Source organism: Pteropus medius, unplaced genomic scaffold, assembly GCF_902729225.1.
Source record: "Pteropus medius unplaced genomic scaffold, Ma_sr-lr_union100, whole genome shotgun sequence".
NCBI lineage: Eukaryota > Metazoa > Chordata > Mammalia > Chiroptera > Pteropodidae > Pteropus > Pteropus medius.
The window spans coordinates 20,610,667-20,626,842 of NW_024349797.1; the positions used below are offsets into that span (position 1 = coordinate 20,610,667).

A 16,176-nucleotide genomic window follows, 5' to 3' on the forward strand; every position below is an offset into this window, starting at 1 on the left:
TGCGCGGCGGGCCGGGCCGGGAAAGCAAGAAGGCGGTGGCTGATGGTGGCAGAGCCGCGCGCCCGGGGCGCAGGCTGGAGAGGCCGCAGGCCGCCGGCGAGTCAGCGAGGCCTGCGCGCGCGAAGGCCCCGGAGCGGCGGCTCGGAACCCCCAGGGGGCCCAGGCCGGCCGGAGAGGGGCACGGACCGCGGGAGAGGCCCCGGGAGCGATCACGAAGTTGCCAGTGTCCACCGGTTTCGCGTGCGAGGTCCCCGAGGTTGCAGGCCCCCACCCCCCGCACTCCCGCACCTGAGCTCTGTTCATCCCGCCTCGGAAAAAGCCATTGTGTGCCTGGACTTGGCAGTGAAGGTCAACTGATGGACCCCAACCTTGGAGCCCCTTAGGGGGCGGGGTCTGAAGTCCCCGTGGCACCCCACCCCCCTGCCAGCTTAGCGGAAGGAGCACTGTCCCAGTCCCATCCCGCAGGGGAGGGGACGATTTGCAGGAGGTGGGCACGGGAGGGGGGCGGGGAAGAGGCCCCCTGGCAGGGGGGAGGGGTCTCCGGAGGTCCGGAAAGGGGCAAGGCGAGTCTTGCAAGTCGCAACCGTCGGGGCACATGGGAAATTGCTTTTGTGGTGAAGCAGGTGGCGCCTGGTTTCGTGAGAGCAGAAGAGGTTCAGTCTCAGCGTTGGAAGGATTTCGACGTCCATCTCCCCACTCCCCACCCCCAAAGTCTTAGAACGCTCTAAGGACCCCGGCACCAAAGCGCTGGGCAGCCTCGGAGTCTCGCGTTCTCACAGCACATGGTTTTCAGTGTCTCGACCGCCACTCCCAGATGGCAGGGACCCGATACTGGATGGGCCCTGCTTGCTGTCGGGCCAATTTGTTTCTGGAAATGAGTCCCCTCTCTTCCCCCTTTTCTCCAAAGCAAAGACCAGGTCAGGAAAATTACAGACTTCTTTTTCCCAGCGAATACAGTCGCCTCCTTCGCAGGGAAAGTTTTACAAGCCCATGATGTCAACGATGCAGGAAGAAGACCACACTGTTTAGGTTTCTTAATTGGCTGGCTTTAAACTCTCGGTGGGAGAGGGAAAGAATCCGCTCCACTGCCTTGGAGAACTTAGCTTTGTGGGGTCTGCTAACCTCAGCTGATCCAGCCAGTTGCTGGGATAGGAAGGGGTCACCAAAGGTTAGCCCCGTTTCTCCTTAAGGGAGAGGGAGAACCTAGATGGTAGCCATCACACGGAGCCCAGGACAGGCAGTCTCCCTCCCCCAGCCCCACGGGAGGACCTCTAGAACCCCATTTGGGCGGTACACTCTCCAGATGCCGGGCTCTGCCGGGAAAACGCCTTTGGAACAAAGCCAGTGCTTTCTCCGCTGCTCTCAAGGGATCCCTTTGCTACCTGAAGTCAGGAGAGCGGCATTGTGTTTTCTGGACCCCGCCGGGCTGGACAGCTGGCCTCACCCGTGCTCCATCACAGTCCAGGCACTAAGGCTGTCGGGCCGAGGTGCTCTGCGCATTGTGGGTTCATCCTGGGTGGGCACTGACCCACACACCTGTTTGTACCTTTGAGCCTGGTTTTACCTACCTGTCTCTAAGGCTATGTCCACACCCATAACCTGAAGGCCCTGGCAGCTGCCCAGGGACTCAGCCCCAGGGGGTCCACAGCCCTGATCGAACATTTTCTGAGCTTAGAGAACCAGCTGGCTGTAGTGGACTAGGCGGCCCACCCTGCTCCTGACAGTCCATCACGATAGCTGCTTCTGTGCACACCAGGTGTCGGGGGCGAGGTGGGGGGTTGGGGTTTCTGGACTTCTCACCTCCAGCCAAAGGCTATTTTGTTGCTACTTTTTCCACAGAGAGGAGCCCACGTCCCAAATCTCCATGTCTGAGCAGCAGCAGGCAGCCTGTGACCTGTTCTCATCAGGGGTCCCACCCCAGCTTCAATCCCAGTCCCAGGCTCTCTCACACTCCGCTTCCCCCCCTTTCTCAGCACACACTCCTCCTTCCTGAGCCACGCCCCCTTCCACACCAACACCTGAAGACCAGTAGGAGGGCCTAAAAAAATAACATGGAGCCTAGAGGCCTCGCCCTCTCCAGAGAGGTCTCCAGCCCGTGGGGCCAGCTGGGGGGCCTCCAGGTTCTGATCACACCCGCCATCCGGAGTTCCTCCCCGGCCTCCATCAGGGAAGGCAGATACTTGCACCCCGTTAGGTCGCGGGCCGCCACCTAGCAGTGCCTGGGCCCGGGCGGGTCCAGATTTCGTGGGGCCTGGAGTTTATACAATTTGGGGGAGGGGTCCTCCTAACAGGAGCGTAAAAGACCGAACCACATCTACAGCATTAGGGACGGTGCCTGGAAAATGCCTGGACACACGAGGCATTCCCCCAGATGCCACCACCTTTGCAGTCAGTGCACCAAATCCTTCCAGAAGAATCTCCACAGCCTGGAGCAGGAAGGGACCCTGTTGATCCTTTAGTCTAATAGTTTTCATTTCTTCCAAGAACACTTAACTTCTCAAGCACGACCTGTCAAACAAGGGCAGTTGGTGGAGGCTGCTGGGTGGGAAGGGAGGGGCTTTGGGCGGGAAGCTGGGACCTGAGCCTCCCCACCCCTCTGCCGGGCCCTCGTAGCTGTGGGAAACCACTGGTAGCACCTCCTCACACTTCAGCTCAGGGAGCTCAGGCCCAGAGAGGGGGAGGTCTGCTCAAGGTCACACAGCATGTCAGCCACCCCCGGTCCTGGGCCAGAGTCTCCCGTGCCTGCCCCTCCGCACCGGGCACCCACGACGCCCACTTGAGCGGGAGTCGGCTCCTAACCCAATGGGCTTTGCACAGATGGCAGGCGACACGAAACCCACAGGCGCGTGGGGACCGGCGGAGGCCCCCTGTCCTGGTCCCCAAGTCCCATCACAATGCTTCACCCTCAGCCTGGAAAACACTCTCTGCCTGGCTGGCAGCAGAAGGCGCCTGTGGCAGCCACAGTTAAAGGAGCACACCATCCCCACACGGGTCTGTTCCCTGGAGACGACCCGGTAAAGAACCAGTGCCACCTGTGAGCGTCACTGGCCGGGCGTCGGGAGCCCAGTTCTAGGAATGACCGTTCGGCTGACTCCCAGGGTGATGGTGCCAGGTGCTTGACCTCCCCATGACTGTTTCCTCATCTAGAAAGGAAAGTAATATGTGATCTTCCGCCTTCGTGGGGCGGGGACAGAGGCTGGGAACGTAGCATGTAACATGACCACGGGCAGCATCGCCTCACCGCAGAGAACCAGGCGACTGACTGCGGAGTCGACACCCTGGGCCCCTGTGCGCCGGCCGTGTGACCTTGGGCAAGTGACTTAACGTCTCTGTGCTTCGGTTCCCTCTTCTGAAAAGTGGGTTGATGCTACCGCCTACCTCGGGGGTGTCGGCACGATCACATGGGTTCCGGTTTGTGAAGTCCTTCGAACAGTGACTGGCACGTAATAAGCTCTCATGAGTATGTGTTAAATCAAAAACCCAAATACGAAAAACTCGATCTCTCTGTTTCCTCACTGGAAAGACGACCCAGGGGGCACAGTGGTGACGACCGGGCCGCCTTATCTACAGGGCTTGCTGACATGGAGTCCACACCTAACAGATTCTGCCACTGGTGGCGATGCATGAGTCAGGCATGAAAATTAGCAAAAAAAAAAAAAAAAAAAGCTGTCAAATGCCTAATAAAAAAAACTTAAGTCAACTGCTAACTATTTACTGTCAAATAAAAACCCTAATAAGAATAATAGTAAGTGAGCTGGACTCCGGGCAGGGTCCAGGTGTCTCTCTCACTCTCTTCCCTCATGACCTTCCCTCTTTCCTGACCTGGAGGTAAGGAGCCACCCACACAAGTCACAGACCATGAGGCCCCAGACCTAAAAAAGAAAAAGAAACAATGACCCTTCAGCTGACCAGTATTTTTGTCTTCGTTTTCATTCGATAAAGCTTTCGGCGACAACTCAGTGTTACCGCCACGTGCGGCGACTCTCTGGTCACACAGGGCCTTCGGGAGGGAGGCCAGTGGGACAGGAATTCCTCACCCCCATCTACAGGGGAGGAAACCAGGGCTCTGCAAGGGGAAATGGTTTGTCTGAAGCCACAGGGCTGGGCAGCCTGCTGCGATGAACGATCACCTGTCCTGACTCAAGATAATTGGGGCCTGGACTCAGCCCTGCCAGGAACCAGTGACACAGGCTCAGACAAGTCCTTCAATAGGTAAGGATGGGAGGATTGGTGACGACATCCTTCCGGCCGGGCCAGAAGGCCGGAACACCCCTTCGCATCGTGCTGGTGACCGTGGTTAACGACAGCTGACAATCCACGGGGAACTAGTATGTGTACACATTGTCTCAATCGAACCTTGGAACGGGCCTCAAAGATAACGAAGAGGATCTCCATTTCCAAGAACCAAGACTCGGGGAGCAGAAGGTCATACGAGTCACTGGCAAAACCGAAATTCCAGCCCAGGTCCGTCTGAATTCTCAATTTCTTGTTCTCCTTCCTGCCACCCACCAGACTGCAAGGTCTCTGGGGGCCCGAGGGCTCCTGGCTGTATCGGCAAGGGTCACACCTGGGACCGGCTTCAAGGACCACCTCGGACGGGGTCTAGAGGTGGTCCCTGCCTCCAGCGGCTTGGCTGACCAATCCCTAAAAGCCTCCATACCCTGTGTTGTCCTAGGAAGCCAGGCAGACCCAGGTCCGACTCCTTATTGCTGTGTGACCTTGGGCAAGTCCCTTCACTTCTCTGAACCCCAGTTTAAAATAAGGTTAGAAATACCTGTTTCAAAGTGGGGTTAGAGGTATCTATTTCAAAGTTGCTATTTCCAGATGAGATAAACCAAGAAAAGCACTTAGCACAGTGTGGGTTACCAGGTAGGCTCCCTCGTCCCCATGACCCACCAGCCCTACCCAAGCCCTGCGGTCAGCCCCGCAGTGCCCAGCACCCCAGCCTGAGCTCAGGCCCACGTCACTCAGACAGAACGCTCCACTCCTCCTTGGTGCAGAGAGAATTAATAATTAGCTGTCACGGTTTAATAATAAAAAAAATAAAAAAAGATAATCCATGCCACGACACACATGGATTTAACCAATCTTAATTTGGAGGGAAAATAACAACTCTAAATATATCAAATGCAAGTTTTTTAAGACAACCTGCAAGTGGTTTATCTGCAGTTTCCAGCACAAGCAAGTTATTTAGTTTCTCCCACTGCCAAAGCTAATATTCTTTTTTTCACATCTATTTTATTTATTTTTTAAAGTCTGAAACGAACATTCTCAGAGCAGCATGTAAATCCTTCGGCTGATCAGAGGCCCATTTTTCTCCAATGCATTTTGTCTTGCAACGGGTCACTGGGACCGCAAACCAAACCCCCATCTATGCCCTGCCTGTGACGGGAACCGCCCCCCACCCCGGATGCGCCCGTGGCCTTCGGGGTTCAGGGGGGATGCAGTGGGGGTAGACTTGTAGACCAGGCAAGGCCATCGCAGCAGGGAACTGCCTGCCCCTCCAGCCCAGGGGGGACTTGCCACCTCCTGTCACCCACTGCCTGTCTCCTGCATTGCTCCAGAAATCTGACATTTGGGGTTTGGAGGGAGGAGGAAGAAAAGGCAAAAGGCAAACCTATGACGGACAGCTGGTGGCTCATCCCTCCCGTCACAGCTTCCTTTGGTGATTCACGCAAGCACGAATCACCTGTGATCAAAGGCCTCCCCTCCCCGCCCCAGTGGCTGTAAAACGGGAATTCTAAGGAAGAATCTGGAGGAATTGGCTCAGAGAGAGATCCAAAGTAAGTTTTCAAGATTTTCGCCGAGAAAAGCAAGCGCCTCGCTCTGCCCAGTGGGGTCCTCCAGCTCCTGAGCGTGGCTCTTTAGAAGCCACCACTTTTCCGTCGTCTGCCTGCAGCTGGACCCTGTGCCATGCAGGTGCTTTAACTCAACGCAGTGTCAAAAAGCAGGTACAGACGTGGAAACCGAGGCCCAGGAAGGTGACGCGATTGGCCTGGGTGGCCACTAGAATTCCACCCCTGCCGCCCCTGAGACCCCTAGCCAGGGTGACACACCATCGGAGCTTCATCATACAACAGCAACGTGACCGAAGGTGGGGCCGGCAGGGTGGGGACACCCACGACAGCGACGGGTCATCCTGGCGTCTTTTCTGAGGGCGGGATTCTCGGAGCCCAGTGCAGGACCTGCAATCCAGAGACTCAATCCAAAGCTCCAGAAACCATGGGCCGGGAGGCAGTAGTGAGAGGAGGCGGAGGGCGGGGGGAGGGCCCTCGAGTTCGTAGCTCGCATAACGTGCAGCGGACACACACCGCTGACACGTCAGCTACTGCTAGGTGTGTTCACAGATGAAGAAGCTGCAGTTCAGAAGGTCAAGTCCCGCTGCCCGAGGCTGGCTGGCAGGCAGCAGGGTGGCACAGGCCTGGGCCTGCACACAGAGGTACGCGGCCCCCTCCATGCCGCCCACAAACCTCGGACACCCCTAAGCCCCCTTCCGCTCACTCCTCCTCAGGACGGCCATCCCAGATAACAGCTCAGAGACTCCTGTTCTTTGCAAACCCTGGAACCTGCCTCGTGTCCCCTCCCAGGGTCTGCCGCTCCCATCTCCCCTTGGGTGGGCCCCGAGCTCCCTCAGAGCGCAGGGAGAGGCCACAGGAGGTGATCTTAAGAAACAAACGGAACCCTTATGAGGCGGACAGATGTCAGAGGCAGATGCCTGCCCCCAACCCGCACCTCCAGGCCAAGGCCCTCACCTCTGACCAGCTCCCCGACTCTGTCCCCACATGGGACGCAAGCACCAGACCTCCTCCACTCACAGCGGACACTCAGGGTGCAGGGCCCGGGTCTGAGACCACACAGGTCTAGGGCAGGGACGCTCCCTGCCCACGGTCTGGCCAAGCTCCCCACGTGGGACAGAGCAGCAGCCCTGACAGCCGCCCTCCCACCACGCGCCTGCCCGCGCAGACAAAAGGCGGCAGATGCTCAGTGAATGAATGAATGAACGAACGAACGAACGATGCTCAGTGAATGAATGAATGAACGCATGAATGAGGGGATGCCCTTCAGGAGACAAAGCTTAGCAAATTTCCTCCTTACTCTCCTACTTCTTTCTTTCTTTATCATTAAAAAAAAAAAAAAGAAATAGTAACTCCTTTCTTACCCATGTCCAGAATTACTGTTCCCCAAGGAAGGGCCGACCCGGGGTCCAACCCCGCTGTGTGTGATTTCTGACAGAATTCCAACTCGGTTCTCACGCCAGGGATGCCCTTGAGGGCGGAAGGGCCCCCCGCTCATTTACAGCCCACCCATTTCCTGAGCACCTGGCAGCGAGGGTGCAGGAAAGGTGTGACCCTCACGGCCACCGTGGGCTCGTCGCCTCGGACAGCCGAGCCGGAGGCGAAGTCCCAAGAATCAACAGCCACCGGCCCCGGGGACAACGGTGGGGCACGGAAGGGCTACAGCTGCCCCTTCCGGCCACAGCAGCGAGCGAGGAGGCCCGGGCGAGGCCCCGGGGTGCCAGCGGCACGGGCGCAGCTGTGCAAAGTCCCAGAAGCCTGACCGGAAAGGCGCCTGCCAGTCCGCGTGCCCCTCTTAAAATATAAAGACTCAATTATCTTGGAGCAGCTTGCTTTACACATGAATTGACACATTTATTTTACAATAAATAACTGAAAGTTATCTGTGTTTCCTTTACTGTTCATCTACACAGAGAAATAATAAACAGGGCTTGTCCGGGAAAATGCAACCACTGCAGTCCTCGGAATTCAATTAAGCTAAAATAATTAATGCTCCCACCGTATTAAATTACTTTATACATTTGAGCCACTGAAGTTTTATTCTTTAATCTTTCCTTTTATTAAATATAACAAAAAAAAAGTTGGTGCCAAAGTAGGAAGGGAAAAGTGGGCGGGGGGGCACGACGCGCTGTCACACGGGGCGGGGGTCTCCCCCCAACACGGCGTGGGGACTGCCGTGCGCCTCTGCTTAAAATACCATTTTAAACGCTTTGAACAAACATATCTCTCTAGACTTCTAAGGGATTATTTTACATATTTCCTCAAGAATGGAGAAATCCGTTCGTCCTGTTGCCGAACAGAAAAGGCCAAGAATATCTTTCGTCGCACATAAAATAAAAATACTGTGGGCTGCTGCGGTATTTACAACCCCAAAAAGAGGGGACGGGGCTGGGGGCCGGGGCCGGGGCCGAGACAAAGCGCCTTGGAGATTAATTTCGCCTTTTCTGAAATCACATTTAGTCGCTTTCTCAAACAAACCCACCCTCGATGATCTGCAGCCTCTCGGAGGAAAATACCTTCAACATGAAATGAAGATTCGTATGGGTTTTCGGCAAAAGCAGAAAGCCTTTCAGCAGGCATATAAAGAGGGGCCCAGGTCTCAGCTGGCAGAAGCTGCCCGCGACTTGTGAAATGTAAGCATTTACACCTCCCCCAAGGGCACAGTGCTCCAGCCAGTGCTCCCGAGCCCTTCCCCAGACCATGGGGACAGGCGGTGTCAGAAGGGGCCTCTGAGATCAAGGGGCCTAACCCCTCTTTTCACAGGTGGTACACTTGTGTACACTGGTTTACACCGCCACTGAAAACAACCCCTGAGCTTCTGATGGAGGAAGTCAGGCTGGGGACCTCCGCCACGCAGACAAAAGGGACTCAGCTCCTTCCTCGCCTGAGGGCTCAGGCCCTCACGGAGGAAGTGTCACTGGAGGAAGTGTCACTCGGATCTGCACGAAAGTCAGAAAGCAGGGTTTGTGTAATCGTGGACGTGGCAGACATCTGTCTCAGCGCCCTTGACCCCCGAGGAGGGTGACAGCCTTCGTGCTGGGACACACAGCAGTAGGCAAGGCCCGCGGGCCCACGTCCACAGCATACACCACCGGTCTGTCCACAGCCCAGAGCGCTCATTACCCCATTTTACAGATGGGCAGAGGGAGGCCTGGGGTCACAGAGTAGCCAGGCTTGCTGCATTACCCTGCCCACTGCCTCCGCCTCCTCCGTGGGGGCGGGGGCCCTGGGTACAGCAGGCTCACCCTCCAAGGAACACCCAAAGGCTGTTTCCCTAACATGCCCACGAGCCTCCATGACCGACACACAGTGGACATGGAGCCACACGTTTCCCCAGCCGCCAGGGGCAGCCCCCCACCCTGAGAGAAAAGTCCCACTGGAGAAGCATTTACAGAGCCTCGGCTCAGGCCAGCGCCGCGCCAGGCCGGCCAGCGCTGTCAGCGCCCGCTGGCTGATGAGGAGCCTGAGGCGGGGCCCTGCGTAGCATCTGCTCAAAGTCAACTCTCAGGATTCGAACCCTCATCTGCACACACTCTGACGCCATCTCGCCGCAGGACAGGCTGCTGCTTCTAGGGCACTTGGGCCAGCCAGGCCCCTCCTTCCCCCCAGGCTTCCTGAGCTCAGAAGTCCTAACTGGAAGCAAACGCTCGGGGTGGCCCAGAGCCTGGGCTCCCCGGAGGAGGTGCTGGCAGACCGTGGCCTGGAGAGAGGGACTCGATGCAGACCCACTGTGGTGAGCACACCTGGCTGGAGGACACGAGCCCCACACCTGTTCCTCAGGTACTAGGAACAAGCCGTCCACGTGGCCGGCCAAGTGGGCGTGCCAAAGGGCACATCCGACCTCCCCCAAGGGCGCAGTGCTCCAGCGAGTGCTCACGAGCCCTTCCCCAGACCGTGGGGACAGGCGGTGTCAGAAGGGGCCTCTGAGATCAAGGGGCCTAACTCCTCGTTTCACAGGTGGTAAACTGAGGCCAGAGAGAGCAGAGAGAAAATGAGCACTCCCACTCAGCGGTGCCTTCCGGGGCCGGCCCACGCGCAGTCCCACAAGCTCACGACCCCAACGAAAGAGGTTTCACGGGCTCCATTTCACAGAGTGGGACACTGACTCAGCCAAGTCGTGAAGAACAGATTCCAACCCGAGACCATCTGGCTGCGAAGCCAGAGCTAAGCCGTGAACACCAGCAGAGCGAGGGCCGACCAGACTTCCAATTCCCCAAGCTGTCCTCTTGGCCCGTGCACCGGGCCCCCCTCGGAGTCCCAATGCCAAAGGCAAAGCAACCACCAGCCAGTCAGGCCGCCCTGAGCCCCAGGCCTGTCTCCTCTTCAGGGTCAGCTCAGAAAGCACAAGCCCAGCCGGCGGCCCAGAGGCTGTCCTGGCCACCCCAGCACCGACACCCTCAGACTGAGGGCAAGCCCCCCGACACAGCCAGGGGCCAAGGCGGGCATGGGACCCACAAGGTGGCTTCCTCAGCGGCCAAGCGAGTGCAACGTTCCATACCTGCAATGTTCTCTTGCTTGGGGCAAATGCCTTTCGTGGGCGAGAGCAGGTGGTCATCTTCATCGGGGGTGACCTGGATCCCAATCTCCACGGGCTCGGACACTTTCCTGAGCTCGGAGCGTGAGGAGGGCGGCGGGCTGCCCTTGTCCAGGCCTTTGTCGTAGCAGGCGCCCAGGCTGCCACCACACTGCTTCTTCTTGTGCTCTATGAAAACCAGGATGTCCCCCAGGGGGAAGTTCATCTGACACTGTCCACAGGTGAGCAGGTCAGGGTCGGGGCCACCCACCAACAGCCCCAGGCCGCTGGGCTCCTCTATCTCCAGACCCTCGTCTTCTTCAAGGATGGCGGCCTCCACATGGTCAGCCTCTGCTGGAGAGAGAAGGGAGAGGGGGGAGGGGCAGAGAAGACAGAGATGGGCTTAGGCAATCACGAGCACCCATCGTTCGCTCCAACCCGTCCCCACCGAGAGGCGCCGGGGATCACCGAGTCCTCCCCACAACTCCTGGAGGCTGGGGGGTGACCATGCCGCGTGTGACAGATGGGCACACCGCGGCTCCCGGGGGGGCTGCGGCCTCAGGACTGCTGACCTCACTACTTTCTAGTTCATTCTCTGCCACGCCCCCCTCCGACGTGGCATAGTGCCACACACACGTCCACAGGCACGGACGCACGTCCTGGTGTCACGGCCATCCCAGACGTGGCAATATCCGCTAGAGACGAGTCTCCCAGGCTTTGCGACATCTGACCGTCGCCTGGGGAGCCTGCACGCACAGACCCTTCCACGCCCAGGCTGCGCCCCAGACCAGCGACGCTGGGATGCAAACGGCAGGTTGTTGTTTCTCAAGCCTCCCAGGTGACCCCGACGGGCCGGCGAGGCTGACAAGCGTGAGCCACCTGCCGCGACCCCCACCGCCACCCCCCGACCCCGCCGCAACCTACTCGGTCTTGCCCGGCTTGCATTCCTCTACCTGAGACCTGGCCGCACACCAGACGAGAAAACAGAAACCCCGACGGCCATGAGAGGGCCAGGCCTTCCCAGAGAAAGACGCCCATGTGCTCAGAAAGCAACAAGTGAGTGTCGCTTCCAGAAGAAGTATGGAAAGGAGAAACAATGCACGGGAGGGCACTGCGAGCCTGCAGGCGGGCGGGGAGCCGCCTCTCCTGCCCGAGGACCAGCGCCTGGTCACACGTCCGCCGCTCCGTAGTTGTCCCAACACGCATCGCCTCCCCACTGTCCTTTTTTGCTGGTCGGTTTGATTCTCACTCCCAGAAAAAGAAAAGGAAAAAAATTCTTCAGATGCCGAAAGCATTTCTTGGCAGATGACAAACCACACTTTCAATGGGCTGTACATTTTCACATTTCTCTAGCGGCCGATATACTTCCTTTTTGTGAGGCGCCTAGGACCCACATACTTGGAAGCTAATACATGCCTCAAAAAGCAGCAACCCCCCCAGGGGAAGACTGGAACACTCGGCAGCCAGCCGAAGAAAAGTGTCATAAATAAAGGAGGTGGACAATGAGGGTGCATCTCCCCTCAGGGTCAGAGCGAAGTCGAGTCGGAGCTTTTTGAGAGCAAATGTCAACAGCCGGATACAGGGCTCGAGCGTCAGGGTCTTCAGAGGCCTGAACCCCGAGGAGGCAGGTAAATTTCAAGTGGCGTGATATTTAGGGAAGGATCACGAAAACCACAGAAGAACAGAGGGCCGGGATGGAAGAGAAACACATTCCGGGGCAGTGAAGTTACTGACGGGCCAGAGCCAAAGAACAGATAATTTAAGGAAAAAATTCTGTGGCATCTTTCACCCTACACATAAATCACCCCTCTGTATTTTCGGAACACAGACTTCTGCAGGGCCTGTGTGGGCCCACGTGTGGGCCTGAATCTAGAACAGACAGTGTGCGACCGTCTGTAACACGTATGATCTCTGTGGGTACAGATCCAAAACGGGTATTGCGGGAGGGGGAATCGCCATGTGAGAGCCTGCCTGTGGTTCTAGAAAAGCAGAGGGAGCCTCCTCAGTGAATTCAGTGGAGACTCGCACGAGAAACGTGGCCGTGCAAAAAAAACGCCCCGCAGATGAAGAAATCCCAAATCTGTGGTGTGCATCCCACTAACGAGAAGAACCTATATGGTACGGGAAACCGTCATTCCCCACGCCAGCCCCGCAAACCATTAATTACTCTTGAAAAAGAAATCGGAGTTTACTTAAAAAAAGAGTTGGAAGACAATGCTACATAATTAATTTACCAATTTATTTTATGAAAAGATGCTTTGCTACGGGTAAAACGTAATCACTACCCTCACACTGAACAGGGGTTTCGGGGGGCCTGGATTCTTGTGAACGGTTTGTCACAATGTAAAAGGTAATTATTTGGTGCCTCTTTTCCCTTTAATGATCTAAGATCTAACATTGAGCAATACTGTTTATATTGAAAAGCTCGCACCTTTAATTACCAATTACATATACATAATTTCAGAGCCAAAGGAGAGGGCTGTGAAAACAGTTCTTTAGAAATATAAGGATGTATTGTGCGCCATTTCTAGAGAAGGAAATCTAATAAATTGGAGGAGGATGTCAAAATATTGTTTTGTTAAAAAAAAAGAGAGAGAGAGAGAGAGAAAGAGGCACAAAGGAAATGAGCTGAAAAGCAAAAAAGACAAAAAAAAAAAAGGACAAAATGAAATTGAGAATTCAAATGCAATAGGGGCGCGTTCTGTGGTAGGGAGGGGGACAGTCCCTGGCGCCTGGCACACTGCTGTCAGCGAGGGCATTCGGTAAAAATAAACGATGGCATTCGCTAATCCGTCCACATCCCCACCCGGATCGCCCCTCCGGGGGTCGGGGGTCGGAGGTCGGGGAAGTGTCTTCCGCTGGCTCCTTTTTGTGATTCGTGTTGCTTTGCCTCCCATTAACTTTTGCAGCCTGGTCCATCGCCCTCCTGGCCAGGAGTCCCGGGAAGCATGGGTATCTCCTCCCTGCTAGGAGGTTTTAAGCTACATAATTTCAAATTCCTTTGCTAATTCAAAAAAAAAACAAAAACAAAAACAAACAAAACAAAAAAAAAACAAAAACAAAACACACAGACGAATTTAAAAATTAGCGAAGGTCACATCTGCCTGTTTGCCAGCCTCCCTCGCTGTCCTCATCGTTTGCTAAGGACGCTGTACCGGCTCTGTCTCCCTTTCTCTACCCCTTCCCCTTTTTTTTTTTTTTTTTTTGGTAACAGCTGATCATCTTCCTTGATTTGGCAGCCCCTGCCTGTTCACTTTCCTCGTGCAGCCAGCCCTGCGAGCCCCGGTAATTGACTTTGCAAGTATCTCGAGCCATCCACTGTGCTGCAGGTCATTTCTGCCTCCGGTGTCCCCCACCCCCGCCACTCCAGCCAACCAACCTGGGCAGCCCGGCCCTGCTGGCACCCAGCGGTCAGCTCTGAACCCCAGGATCCAGCTCCCTGCCTCCAAGGCAAGCCCAGGAGGCAAAGAAACACCAACCAAAGCATCTCCCTCCCCTCCCACTTCCAGTGTTGAAAGTAAAACTCAAAATGACAGCGGACGTTCGCCCAGCTCCAAGAATGGGGTTTCCTCTCCCCCACCCCCCAGGGTGTGGGGCCTGCTACAGAGGACACTTCCCAGGAAGCTGGCAACGTCACCCCCAACGTTCAGAGAGAGGAGGCACCCCAAACCCCCCAACTGTCAAACTTCTGGGCCAGACCAGGTGGACCAAGACAGCTTGCTGAGCCTTAAAATCTCACACTCGAGGCCTTCGGAGACACCTCCAAAGTCAGGCTGTGGTTTCATTTCCGCTGGCAAGCGGATACCAAGCTGGGCGTGTGGGGCGCATGCATGCGTGTGTGTATCTGTGTGTGTGCATGTGTGTGTGTGTGCGTGTGCGTGTGTGTTAGAGCCGTACCGATAAGGGATGAAATGAACGGAGAAAGAGCCCCTTGGCCAAGCTCAGAGACGGGCCCTCTTAGAACCCCTCCTTTCTCTGTCCTGAGAACGGGAGCTGCACAGCCCCACACGGCCTCAGAGAAGCAGGCCTCTGCTGTGGCAGGCGGAGTGGTCCAAACTGCCACCCACAGACAAGAAAGCACCAGAAAACAGAAAAGATACATGCAAAACAAAAACAGCCTTTCAAATTCCCAGACCCTGCAGACCAGCCCCTCCGGCGGCCCGGTCCACAAACTCAGGCCTGACCCAAGGAAGGCAAAGATGAGTTCCCCTCTGAGAGGAGGTGTGCCTTCGTGACATGCGCCCCAATGTCAGGCGGCCCTGGAAAACACTGCTGCTCCCATGAGTGTGAGCAGAACAAAGTAGAGGGGTTGCTGAAATGTTTGGTACATTACGAGGAATTGACCAGGAACGGATGCAGCAGGCCACTTGTCCGAGAGTCAGGTATCAGATTGAGGTGGATTAGGAAATGTTCACTCCTCAAGTGCATGGACAAATATGTATTTACACACACACACATACACACACACACACACACAGAGTTAATTTTCTTTTACAACAAAACCACATTTTATTTGCAAGGCTGGGCCTCCTCCCAGCTGGTGAATGCATTTAGGAGCAATGAAATCAGGATTCACAAATAATAATGGACATTGTTGTTAAGTGCGCGGGGAAGCACTTGCTCCTAAGACGAACTCTCCCAGGCCTCTTCTCGGCTCGGGAGGAATTTGGGGCAGAAGACAGAAATGGAAAGACGCAGTTAACACGGGCCCAGCGGAGCAAGTCCACAGCCCCCAGCAGCTGCACGGCTTAGCAGGGCCTTACCTGGCCGGTGATAGCTGCACACACGGGGCCCCCGGGGCCCCGCCCACCCCGGCCCATCTCTAACAACTGTCCCTTCACCTGCCCTCTGGGGAACTGTAGCCGAGAGGCTGGCAGCCCACTGCCCCCGGGCGCAGCGCATGCACAGCACCGCGTCCCCCTTACCTGCCCTCCCTGATTCAAACCAGAGTCTCTGTCTTTCCCGGCTGAGCCACAGTTCAGGAGAAATATTTGCAGAATTATTGTTTTGGGGATGGGGGGTGGCGGTGAGGATGTCGGAGAAAGATGTGGGGGGAGGGATGCCAGGCTCTGAAAATCGTGTGCCACCAACGTCACAGACGCCATCACGATATGTACATGTGTTTACGAGAACCGTTCGGCATCCATCCGCCCGAGCGTTGCATCCCACCGGAGTCTTTACACCTGCTTCCTACGAAGACGGAGCCCCCTGCCACGCTCACCGATATCTGCGAAGCGATCTCTTCGCTCCCCTCCCCGAGGACATTCAGCGAGGGCTGGGACTCCCAGCGACACCGAAACGCCACCAACGTGCACACTCGACAGAGCACACTTTCTGAGCTGCCATCAATTTTTAATTTATTGGCTCCAAGAGAAAATAACAACTGTGGGGAGGGGCGAGGGCGAAGGGTGGGTGGGAGGGAGAAGGAATCAGTTCTCAGTGGGGACAATAATCTGTGACTAGGTGACGCCGAAAGGCACGACAAGAGGCTTTATGAAGTTCTCTGAGCAGAGGGAAGAAAGAAGTGCCCGGCAGGGAGGACAGAGAGGAGAGGGGACCGGCAGCCCAGCCAGGCATGCGCTGTCCTCAGAAGGCCGCGAAGGGTTTGGACCCATGTGAGGGTGGGGGCCACAATCCAGGTCGCAGCCCTTTTGGCCACCAAACGCCTACAGCCAGCGAGGCGTGGGGCTGCTGCTGGGACCTGGGGGAGAGCACGGCCGGGCCGGGTCCAGCATGAGCTGTGTCCCCTAACCACTTGCCTCTTGTAAGGAGGTCTGAGAAGCCCGACTGCTCCAGGTGTCGCAGAGCTGGCGGCCCTGGCCCGGGCCCGGCGCCTCCCTGAGACCCTCTAAAGGCCACCTCCCTACT

The 16,176-nt window shown here is 56.5% G+C and overlaps 1 protein-coding gene across 4 annotated transcripts in view; it reads right to left on the reverse strand.

Moving 5' to 3' along the window:
• BCL11B (BCL11 transcription factor B) overlaps positions 1-16,176 on the reverse strand; it is an 89,939-nt gene that overhangs the window by 65,790 nt on the left and 7,973 nt on the right. For 2 of the 4 annotated variants that reach the window (XM_039884190.1, XM_039884188.1), the window contains exon 2: positions 10,294-10,659. In XM_039884190.1, coding sequence (XP_039740124.1) covers positions 10,294-10,659 — 366 coding nt within the window. Of the gene's footprint in view, positions 1-10,293; positions 10,663-16,176 lie in introns of all 4 variants that reach the window. The other 2 variants (XM_039884189.1, XM_039884187.1) reach the window with 1 other exon arrangement.